Here is an 11,369-nt window from a genome sequence, read left to right on the forward strand (position 1 = left end):
TTGCATTTGTTAGTCAGTTGTTGTTGTTTACACGAGTAAAAGTCATTAATTAAAATAGTCAAACTCCAAGACATTTTATTTGATCGTTACTTTAAATGTTACAGCACTTTGCAAAATCAGTCGTTTTAGTTGACTACATAATTTTAAGTGTAAGACAATGTTAATAGTATGCTACTTATACAAATGTTTATGTTTATCTTTAAACTTACATTCCTCTGTGTCTGTACTTTTACAGTATATCTTCAACACAAGTTTTTATTTATTAAATGTTTTTTATCTAGTATAAATCTTTTAATTGTAAACTACAACAGATTTTTTTAAACGGTCAGCTTTGGATACAGAGTGTTTAGTATCAATCACAGCTTGTTTTGCTGAGGCTCACTGTGCATAGGCATGATTATGGTACAGAAAACCTTCAACTAATTTTGCAATAAATCCTGCGGTTGGAAAAATAACTGCAGTTCCGTTTATTCACCTCAATTCAACTAATTTTAGTTAGTACGGTAAAATGCATTTATACAACCTTCGACCTTCATCAGATTGAAATAAAATTGCCAGCCTGGTTGACCTTTTCAGTTGTAACTGAGAAAGGACTTGCAGAGCAAATCTCAAATTTGCCTGAAGTTCGTCTCCCAGGCAATAACATTGCAGAAAAGCAAAAAGAAATGACCGTTTATGAAAGCAATGGCACACTCTAGTGTGGTGACATATGTCATTACAGATCACAACAACACGGAACTTCCTGTTCAAGGTAGTTTCCTTCTATTTCCTACTGTGATATAGCCTATTGTTGCTCTTGTTTTGGCACGGTTTAGCAAACCATGTTGGACTAATAGCCTACAGTAATGTTTAGAAAATGTGGTAGTGTAGGTAACGCGAACCGGATGTCTTTAATACTTCCTGGACTGTCAGCTGCAGACATGAAAATACGTTCTGAAAAGAACATATTACGTCGAATTTACAGTGGTACCACAACTGCAGGTCACTAAATGACCATAAAACCCTTCTTTAACTGTCCATGCATAAAAATGATATATGTATTTCCTGTGGTTTCTCCCAGCATGCAACTCTTTCTTCATCTGTTTCACTTTCACTCTTGAATTACTTGTAGTATACGGCGCGCGACGACACGGTAAGTTAACTATATTTTACAAGCTACATTATGCAAATGGTTACTGTTGAGAATGGAAGGTCATAGACGATATAACGTCACATTTTTTTAAACATTTATTTACGATAGGGATTCGTGAATCCTGGCCATAAATGAATGGACATTTGTGTGAAATCGAAAGTGTTGCACTTCCACCTCGCGTGTGCGTCGTCGGTATCTTATTCACTGTGCGTTTGCGTGTCAGTAGCTAGATAAACTATGCAGCTATCTCTGAGTGTTTAGAAAGTAAGATACATATCAAAATGTTACACCTAAAATGTAAAGCTAAGTCTTTCGTGGACAATAAATTCATGCTTTTGTATGATACTGGTCTGATTACAGGTGGGAGGATTTCCTGCCTTCATTGTCACCATGTTACCAGGACCTGTCCTGCTGCTGTTGGTTGCCTTCCATCCCTCAATAGCAGCACAGCTGCCAGGTCATGCTCCGGTCAAGGATGTCCCCATAGCCACCAACGGTCAGCCATTCCCCTGGGACCGCATGAGACTTCCTAAAACCATCTCCCCCTTCCACTATGATTTGACCATCCACCCCAACCTGACTACCCTCCACTTCACTGGCGTTGTTCGTATCCAGCTGGACGTGCACGAAGACACCAGCATCATTGTTCTCCATGCCAAGCAGATGCAGATATCCAACGTGTGGCTCCTTGCCCCTGAGGGTGTGAGGCCTCTCCAGGTGTTGGAGTATCCCCGTTTCCATCAGCTTGCCCTGCTGTCAGACTCGGTGCTTACCAAAGGTAGGAGGTATGAAGTTCAGCTTGGGTTCGCTGCCAACCTATCTGACAGCTTTCACGGTTTCTACAAGAGCAGCTACCTCACCAGCAGTGGGGAAGTCCGGTAAGAGCACAAGAACTTATTTTTTTAAAGGGGGTTGTATGTAGCCTTTTTATTATCACTGAATTAGTAGAACTTCATTTGGGATTTATATCTCCAAGCATTAAAATAAGACCATAATATTGGTGTCATTTTCAAACAGCTTTTTATTGGATATCATGGGATATTGATGATATGATGATGCTGTCTGTCCAGAAAAATATGAGACTGGAATATTGCCACAGCATTTTGTGTTTAACAAAATCTACTTTTATTTATTTACATTATTAGGGTTATGGCATCCACGCAGTTTGAAGCCACCTTTGCTCGTGGAGCCTTCCCCTGTTTTGATGAGCCCGCCTTTAAAGCCAAGTTCACCATACGGATTATACGAGAGCCACGCCACATAACCATATCCAACATGCCCAAGGTACACTTGAACATAGCAATGTCAACAATTTGTAAAGTTCAAGTGAGGAATTGTAAGAAGTGGTAGACAAAATTGAGTTTGCCTTCAACCTTTAAAGTGCCCATATTATGAAAGAAATCCCTTTTTATGCGTACAAACTTGGAAAAAAAACTATCCATGCTGTTTTGAGTGAGATACAGGTTTGTGAATGTCCTCTGCCTTCAGTCCCCGGGTGAGCTCTTCAAAATCTGCATGGCTTTGTACGTCACTAGCCGTGATGAGGTGGCTAACCGTAGCACATGCTAGTGCTAGCATGCTAGCTCATTCTCAATGGCAAACCACTGTTACTACAACACTTATGAGGTCATAAGGGGCAAAGTTACCTCCCCTTTCTCTGCTTTGCCCGCCCAGAGAATTTGGCCCACCCTTGCGAGAGAGACATCATGGCTTTCAAACAATCAAAGTGGCAGTTGATCAAGGCCACACCCCCCCAGCCTCCACCTTGCCCCCACTCTCTCTCTTCTCTTCTCCTCAAAAGCTACAGACACAGAAATGGCAGGTCCTAAGGAAAGATCATTGTGGGACTGGCCCTAGTGGCTGTATTTCTGCAGCAAGCCTGAATTTTGGGAAAGAGACTCCAGATATGGTACTGGGGGACCACAAAGGCCTATTTAAAAGCATCCAAAGTGCACCATGTTATGGTACCTTTAATAATGAACACACTAGACAGTCAAGAGCCATTCATAATTTTTTAAAAGTTACTTCAGTCAGGAATACTCTTTAGGTTTAACCATTTATTGCAACAAATGTAAATATAGTTGTGCTTGGCGCTGATGGCTCTGCTCTTTATAATTCTCCCTGGACCAGCCAAGCAGCATCCTTAGCTGAAACAGGGAGCACCATGCAGAAACCGCCCTGGGCATAAAAAAGAGTGAGCCAAAAGTAAGACATTGAAAACCATTTTAAACGTTGAGTCAAGTTAGGACTCTGAACTAGGAAGGTGGAAGCAAAACGTTGCTAGCAGCTGCAGTGAGTGAAGCAGCGTCAGTGTAGCAGGGATCAGTGAGGAGGAAATCCCATTTTAAAGGGCCGCCTTGATGTGAGAATGGCTTTGATTGGTGTGTGTCTGATAGGAATAAGTCAATTAGTATGACTTCAGTGTCTTGCATGAACTAACGCTAAGCTAAATTTTATTCACCATACACTCTTTTCTCCTTTTTTATAACTACACACTTGTGTTTCTCAGGTAAAAACAGTGGAGTTGCCAGGCGGTTTGCTTGAGGATCACTTTGACACCACTGTAAAAATGAGCACTTATCTGGTGGCCTACATTGTGTCTGACTTCCTGTCTGTGAGCAAGACCACCCGGCATGGTGTCCAGGTGAGGAGGACAACATACGCCAGCTACGCCGTCATTTAGATCTCTCACTCACAAACTGCAAACATAAATATATTTCTAACCTTTTTAATTTACAATATTTTGGAGAGACATGTTCAACAGTATGTACAGTATACATTTTGAATGACCATGTAACAGCCATGCATCCATTGATAAAACTTACCATATTATTGCTGTAACATTTATACTGAGGAGTTTGCTCTTTCCTGTGATTACCATCAGATTTCAGTCTACGCTGTACCTGAGAAGATCAACCAGACAGCTTTTGCACTGGATGCTGCCGTTGAGCTGTTGGACTTTTATGAGGACTACTTTGATATTCCTTACCCGCTTCCCAAACAGGGTAAGTGGCAATACTTGTTATTACCATGTTATTAAACAACTAGAGTAGCAATATATCCAGTTAAGCTGTATTTATTTTGTAAAAATTAGGTTTGCCGTTCAAACTTTCAAAGAGCTGACTGAGGGAGTCAGAGCTTTATGTTGTATTGTACACATTATTACTGGACTTGGTTAAGAAAGGACTTGCCATAGAATCGGCATTAATAACCATCTGTCTGCTTCTGTAAATCATTGGAAAAAAGTGTGTCAAAGTCTTGGTTCTGTGTCTGTTTGTGATCTCTCAATTGTCTGTGGAAAATGTATGGTTTGCATGGTAAATTTCTGTCCTTTGTACACAAGGTTTTTTTAAGACATTAAAACAGCAAGATGTATAAAACATCTAAAAAAAAGTATTTGCGTTTAGAAGTAGTTTCAAAGCATAATTATAGTAACTAGTTGGACCTGCTGGTGACGTGAATGTACCACATGTAGTTTTATATTTATATACTTGCAGACCTGGCTGCCATCCCTGACTTCCAGTCAGGGGCGATGGAGAACTGGGGTCTGACCACCTACAGAGAGACGGGCCTCCTCTTTGACCCTGAAAAGTCCTCAGCTTCAGACAAACTGGGTATCACCAAAGTCATCGCCCATGAGCTCGCCCACCAGGTATCAGGCCTGGAACGTTTTTTGAAAGATAGAAATAATTGGTGAAAATGTTCTTCTATCAGGAGATGATTGAAGTTGGAAGCCACTGTCTCGTGCTACAAGCTGAGACTAAATGTCAGCATGTGCAGTAGTAATACTATAGATCTGAACTTATGACAATGCATTTGTATGCTAAATACTATTCTTGTACATAAATCTCTACTTCTTCCTGTCCAGTGGTTTGGGAACCTGGTGACGATGGAGTGGTGGAATGACCTGTGGCTCAATGAGGGTTTTGCCAAGTTCATGGAGTTTATTTCTCTCGACGTCACCTACCCAGAGCTGCAAGTGGTGAGAGCAGAGTCCCGCGGCCTGACATGTACCTTCTTAGAGAACATGTGAATTAGCGGTCGCCGGTCAGAGTATACACATCCATCTCATCCTCTAATTTGCCTGTCTGCCAAACAGTAACTTTTCTTTTCTTCATACTCACTAGTTTTTGTCCAAGTTAAACTCGGAAAATGAATGGTACAGTTTATTGTAAAAGTGCAGTACTGCACATTAGCTGATTAACTCTTATATCATCAGCTTTTTTATTACATATGACTACAATATTTGTGGATTGTTTTTGCTAAGTCTTATTTTTCTCAATCGCTTATCTCCTCCTTCCACTCTCACATTTTCTCCCTCCTCTCTCTTTCTCCCAGGATGACTTCTTCTTGGGGAAATGTTTTGAGGCCATGGAGGTAGACTCCCTCAGCTCCTCTCACCCCGTCTCCACACCCGTGGAAAACCCCACGCAGATCCAGGAGATGTTTGATGACGTTTCATATGACAAGGTCAGCCTCATTCTGTCAGAGGACCAACCATGTGGTGTCGATGCACTTGTACTGAATAGTGGAACTGTTCAAACGATTATCTGAGCATAAATCAAAGAACAGAAAGTATTTGGATTCCTTTTTTTTCTTCTTCTTGTAAAGGGAGCATGCATTCTGAATATGCTGCGGGATTTCCTGACTCCTGAAGCCTTTGAGATTGGCATCATCCGATACCTCAAGCGCTACAGCTACCAAAACACTGTCAACAGCCACCTGTGGGAGAGCCTAACTAATGTGAGTAAAGTTGCTAAGGGATACATCACAATGGTCGATGTAACTTTAACATTAGAACTTAAAACAAGGGTTGTTATTGTTCGACATATAAAAGTTTTTGGGAGTGATTAACGCATCGTATGGGACCCAATGTGTTTGGGATTTAAGGTGTCCATGTTAGCATGGTTATGATTCTCTGCTAACTTTTTGTGCGTCCCCCTACTAGATCTGCAGCTCAGATGATCTTGACGAAGGCCGAATGAAACACAAAGAATTCTGCTTCAAGCGCGACCTCCAGTCTGGAGCCTCTGTAAGTGTTCAGGCGTTGTTGCAACCAGGTTCAACAAAGCACTTGACTGAGCATACACACTCCAGTGAAAATAATAACATTAACGTCAGCCAGTTTATTATTCTTTTTTTTAAATTAAATTGATGAAAAAGAGTGGAATTTGATGCATTCCAATTTTACGGTTCCCAGCAGAAAGTTTGTTTTGCTGTTGCTGTTTTTAATTTTACACACATGATACTTTGCTGCTAACAATTCAAATTTTGTATTTCTTCATTCCTCAATTTTTTTTATAGATAATCTTTAGCCATTTTTTAGGCCTTTATTGACAGCTGAAGAAATAAAAGGGGAGAGAGAGGGGGAATGGCATGCAGCAAAGGTTCTCAGGTCGGAGTCAAACCCAGGCAACTGAGCTATGTGGGCGCCCTTCTCAATGTAGCTGTGCCCCAAATCTGTCACTATTTATGAAGTTAAGTCATTTATTGTGCATCTACATGTGTGATGTGTGTTTGTGTTTGTGTGTGCATACACAGAAATGGTACTCCGGTGATGAGCTGGATGTGAGGGCCATCATGGATACCTGGACACTGCAGGAGGGCTTCCCACTGGTCACTGTGGAGGTCAGAGGTCGGGAGGTCAGGCTCAGTCAAGAGCGTTACCTGAAGACAGATGACTACACCCTCACTGAAGGGTACCATGTCAAATGAATCCAGATTATTCAAGATTAACGGAGTAATGGCAGATAATGCGAGTGTGCATCATCAGTTATACTCTAAAGCCACGATGTCATTCTCTATACAACCACCAGATAACAAAGGAAGGAATTCTAAATACCGCACACACTGTGCAAAAATATTAGCCTGGATGCCATTCAAACTTAGCCCCGCCCACAACATTTGAGGTTGGGAAGTTTGGTCTGGACTTGATCCATTGTGGAGCAACTATTCTCAAACCAAGGCTGTTCGGACCAATCAAATTGTCAGCTCGGGCTTTATACAATGACGGTCAGATGATCAGCGGTAACTTAATCAACCACCAAAGAGCGCTTTGGTTGAATTTGTTTAAAACAATGATGACAGCCGAGAATTGAGATGTGAAGATTCCATTATTGTGTTGTTATAGAACATATCAACAGCGCAATAATTTAAAAGAGTAACAGAGTACCACAATCAAGGCATTTGTTGATCAGAAAGATGTTTTTGCTGTATTTCCTATGGGATTCAGCAAAACTTCAATATGCTTCACATACTCTGTTGGTCTGATTGGATGAAGGTCTGTACAATTGAGTGCAGAGGCATTTTCTGTACTGGTTCGGTGGAAACACGCCCCATAATCACAGCCCACTGGAGCAGTATCAGACTCATATTCTGAATAATATCTGAGTATGACAACGCCAGGCTAGAAAAATGTATCAGTTTTTTGCCAAATTGCTACATCATTGATTGCAACGTCTGTCAACTAAAAAAGCAAAACTGGTGTTTTCTAAACAGCTCCTTTTGGGGTGTGAAAGTGCAGCTGCATTTAAAGCATCAGTAAATTGAAGTGTTTAACTTCACTTGCAATAGTTTCAGTAATTGTTACATTGTTTTTGTAATTTATATTTTTAAAATGATCATTGTGCGTTGTTAGGTTCCTGTGGCAGATCCCACTGACTTACATGACCAGCGCCTCAAACACCACCCACCGCTTCCTGCTTAAGACAAAGAGTGGTGAGTGTGTTGCTCAGTGTGATGAGGTGTTTTTTACATTGCAGTATTTCTTATCATTTATCAACATGTCGTTCTACAATTCCTCTTCACTGCAAAGCTTGTCTTTACTCCTCCTCTATGCAGATGTCCTGTACCTGCCGGAGGAGGTGGACTGGGTGAAGTTCAATGTGGACATGAGCGGCTACTACATGGTCCACTACGCAGGCGAGGGGTGGAACTCCATTACCAAACTGCTGCAACACAATCACACAGCGCTGAGCAGCAACGACCGCGCCAGCCTCATCCACAATGTCTTCCAGCTGGTCAGGTCTGTTTAAAGATCCGAAAATAGCAGTTGATTCTTCTGTTTATCCTGCATTGGGGGGGGGGGGGGTATAGTATCCTGATATTTTCCATGTTATCAACCATTATTATACGTATTTGTTGGTCAGTTTGTCTGCTTGACAATCCCATTGTGCAGCACATGAACAAAAAGGGAAATGTATCTTTTTAGATAAAACCGATGTTGACAAAGTTTCCTTTTGGTGATTTGATAAGAAATTGGGAAACATTTGAAGTTGGAAAAAAGATAATATATTGCAATATATCACACAATATTGCAATATGTTTAAAATTGCAATAATATTGTATTGTGACATAAGTATCATGATGCTATCGTATGGTTAGGCCTCTGGGGATTCCCACCCGTACTTGGCCTAAAATAAATTGCATTTAAGACGGAAGAAATCTTATCGACTATTATCTGAAATACAAGTATCCTAAATCTAACTTTGTGAAAGAAAGAGGATTCTTTCTTGCTCAGGGTGGTTTGTATTTGAATATTTAAAATACCTTACAATTAAATGTTGGCCAAAATGGATAAAAATGCGGCATGGTGTTGATTTGAAGTCTGTCATGTGTGTTACAGTACAGATAAGGTGAGGCTGGACACGGCTCTGGAGCTGTCTCTGTACCTGTCCAGAGAGACTGAGATCATGGCTGTGACTCAGGGCTTTGGAGAACTCGTACCTCTCTACAAACTGATGGAGAAGAGAGATATGGCTGCTCTGGAGAACCAGATGAAGGTTAGTGAAGGCAGCATTCATCTTAAAAGTTGAAACTGCTTGAACTCTCGTCAAACTTCAAACTTGTCTGTGAATGTGATAATTCCCAAATGTCTATTTAAACACCCCAGTTGGTGCAAGGTAGTGTGAGCTTTTGCTACCACATTTTTTTCAGTACTGTTACATGTGGTCCAGTGACATATTGTGTAAATATTGGCAGGAATGTGCATGTGTGTCCAAAAAAAAGCGGGACCTCCAAAAAATAGTGCCATTCGAGGTCAAAAACTCCACAAGCAACATTTAAAACTAAGAGCACTTCTGTGTAGCACATATACACTGAGTCATGGTTCCTTGCTTACAGTAAGTACTAAAACAACCTGAACAACAATGGTACAATCTGTTGTATAAGCGAGTGCTCCCCGTGACTTCTGGCAGTTCAAACAAAGTGTTGCTCTCATGCATAGAAGCAGAATATTACACAACTCCAGGAAGCATATAGTTGAAGCCTTGTTTATTTTCTTTTGTGAATGATGAAAGATGATGTTTAAAATTGAAATATATCATGTTTAAGATAGATTTAGGACCGAAACTGACAATTATTTAAACATTTATTTGATAAACTCATTGATTGTTTTGTGTGTTTTTCACAAGTTAACAGATTCTAAAGCCATGTCTTCCTATTTGTTTGTTCTAACCCGCATTTTAACAAAATGTCATAATTGAATAACCCATATTTGAAATAGACGGATTAAAAACACCTTTCTGTACTGACTTCATGTGCTTCTCAGGACTACATTGTGGATCTGTTCCGGGGGCTGATTGATCGGCAGCAGTGGACTGACTCTGGATCCGTGTCTGAGCGAATGCTGAGGAGCTACCTGCTGCTGTTTGGATGCGTCAGGAACTATGCTCCCTGTGTTACCAAAGCCACCCAGCTCTTTAACAGCTGGAGGGACTCTGATGGCACCATGAGGTCAGTGGTCATAAAATAGCACACCAACATTTTTCCTTTACAGAGCTGTTTGCGATTCTTTCTCGAAAATATTCAGAGCTGAGTTTTCAGTATTCATAACCACTTTAAAAAAAAAGAAAAGTTTTTAGATAGTTGATACTGAACTGCAAGCCTTCTCTGTTTTAAGCCTCCCTGTTGACATCACCATGGCTGTGTTTGTGATTGGAGCTCGAACACCCGAGGGGTGGGACTTCCTGTTTGAGAAGTACCGCCGTTCGATGCAAATGTCGGTAAAGAGCCGCATGAAGACTGCAATGGCTATCAGCCCACTTCAGGACAAGTTACAGTGGTGTGTACATTACAGCACACAGCACACATTTCCCTTCTATATCTTTTTGCTTGCCCTAATTTCTTTTCTGTCTCTCTGCAGGATGATGGAGCAGAGCCTCCACGGTGAGGTGATGAAGACTCAGGACCTCCCAGATGTAATTGTCTCTGTCAGCAAGAATCCCCGTGGCTACAAACTGGCCTGGGACTTCTTACGAGCAAACTGGCACACCCTGATCAAGAAGTCAGCCCATCATGCATATATTTCTCTTTTATTTTTACCAAAGCTTTGCAATTTTGTTTAATCCAAGAAAGCTTTATGTTAGCAAAACACTTCCTGAATCAAGATTCACCCAAAGCTGCAGTTTAAAATATCTTTGTGTCAGACAAGTCCTGTAGATATTTGAAGTACATCTAAATGTCAGTATTTAATCCGACAGTTGGTTGTTTTGGGAGATTGTCATTTTACTAGACCTTCAAGATTTAAAAATCAATTACATAGCTTCATTTCTTTTTTTTAAACTCCATATGTTGGCTTTTGATAGTCCTGTAGTGTAAATCTGTAGAGCCTTAGCATGCTTGAGTTTTGCCATGAAGAGTTGTGTGTTTTGAACTTTGTCTCTGTTTGCTTCGTAGATTTGACTTGGGCTCTAGCACCATCTCATACTTGGTGACTGGGGTGACCAACCAGTATTCTACCAGGGAGATGTTAGATGAGGTAAGGAAGGCTGTGTCAATACAAAAAAAAAAGTGTGATTAATTGCGAGTTAACTATGGCATTAATGCAATTAATTGCAATCAAATATTTTAATCGTTTGACAGCACTAATAAATACAGTTTGTTTATCTGGATTTGTCACTTAGTAATTTTAGAATCTAAATTTTGCTTACAATCTGACTACAAAAACGTGGCTGCTTTGGGTTTTAGGCTTGTTTATTATATGTTAGCAGATTATTTAAGGTCACGTAAAATGTGGGATATGTTTTGAAGTCTTCCTACTCTGTCCTAGGTGAGAAGCTTCTTTGGCTCACTGACTGAGGAATCGGGCTCGGAGATGAGATGTATCCGGCAGACCTACGAGACCATCGAGGAAAACATCCGCTGGATGGACACCAACCTTCCTCTCCTGCAGACCTGGCTCGACAAACGCAGACACAGAGCTGTGCATGAGGATTTGTAGCTCCAGAGGAAACAAAAA

The 11,369-nt window shown here is 40.8% G+C and overlaps 1 protein-coding gene across 1 annotated transcript; it reads left to right on the forward strand.

Annotated features, from left to right (window-relative positions):
* Positions 1–1,041: 1,041 nt before the first annotated feature.
* Positions 1,042–11,369, forward strand: erap1b (endoplasmic reticulum aminopeptidase 1b). The gene is made up of 19 exons (XM_034872125.1): positions 1,042–1,132; positions 1,493–2,010; positions 2,278–2,416; positions 3,642–3,776; positions 4,017–4,137; positions 4,630–4,784; positions 5,001–5,114; positions 5,471–5,602; positions 5,744–5,875; positions 6,081–6,164; positions 6,674–6,831; positions 7,770–7,849; positions 7,973–8,156; positions 8,757–8,913; positions 9,681–9,865; positions 10,032–10,193; positions 10,275–10,415; positions 10,808–10,889; positions 11,181–11,369. Exons 2-19 carry the CDS (start codon positions 1,523–1,525, stop codon positions 11,349–11,351), a joined length of 2,820 nt encoding a protein of 939 aa, XP_034728016.1. The 5' UTR covers positions 1,042–1,132; positions 1,493–1,522; the 3' UTR covers positions 11,352–11,369.

This window comes from Etheostoma cragini, chromosome 5 (genome assembly GCF_013103735.1).
Source record: "Etheostoma cragini isolate CJK2018 chromosome 5, CSU_Ecrag_1.0, whole genome shotgun sequence".
Taxonomy (NCBI): domain Eukaryota; kingdom Metazoa; phylum Chordata; class Actinopteri; order Perciformes; family Percidae; genus Etheostoma; species Etheostoma cragini.

What these genes read in the sequence shown, in the direction of transcription:
- erap1b (XM_034872125.1), top strand. Translation starts at nt 1,523, where the DNA reads ATGTTACCAGGACCTGTCCTGCTGCTGTTGGTTGCCTTCCATCCCTCA. An exon ending in CCCATGAGCTCGCCCACCAG is followed by an intron (nt 4,785 to 5,000) that starts GTATCAGGCCTG and finishes CTTCCTGTCCAG; the next exon opens with TGGTTTGGGAACCTGGTGAC. An exon ending in AATGTCTTCCAGCTGGTCAG is followed by an intron (nt 8,157 to 8,756) that starts GTCTGTTTAAAG and finishes TGTGTGTTACAG; the next exon opens with TACAGATAAGGTGAGGCTGG.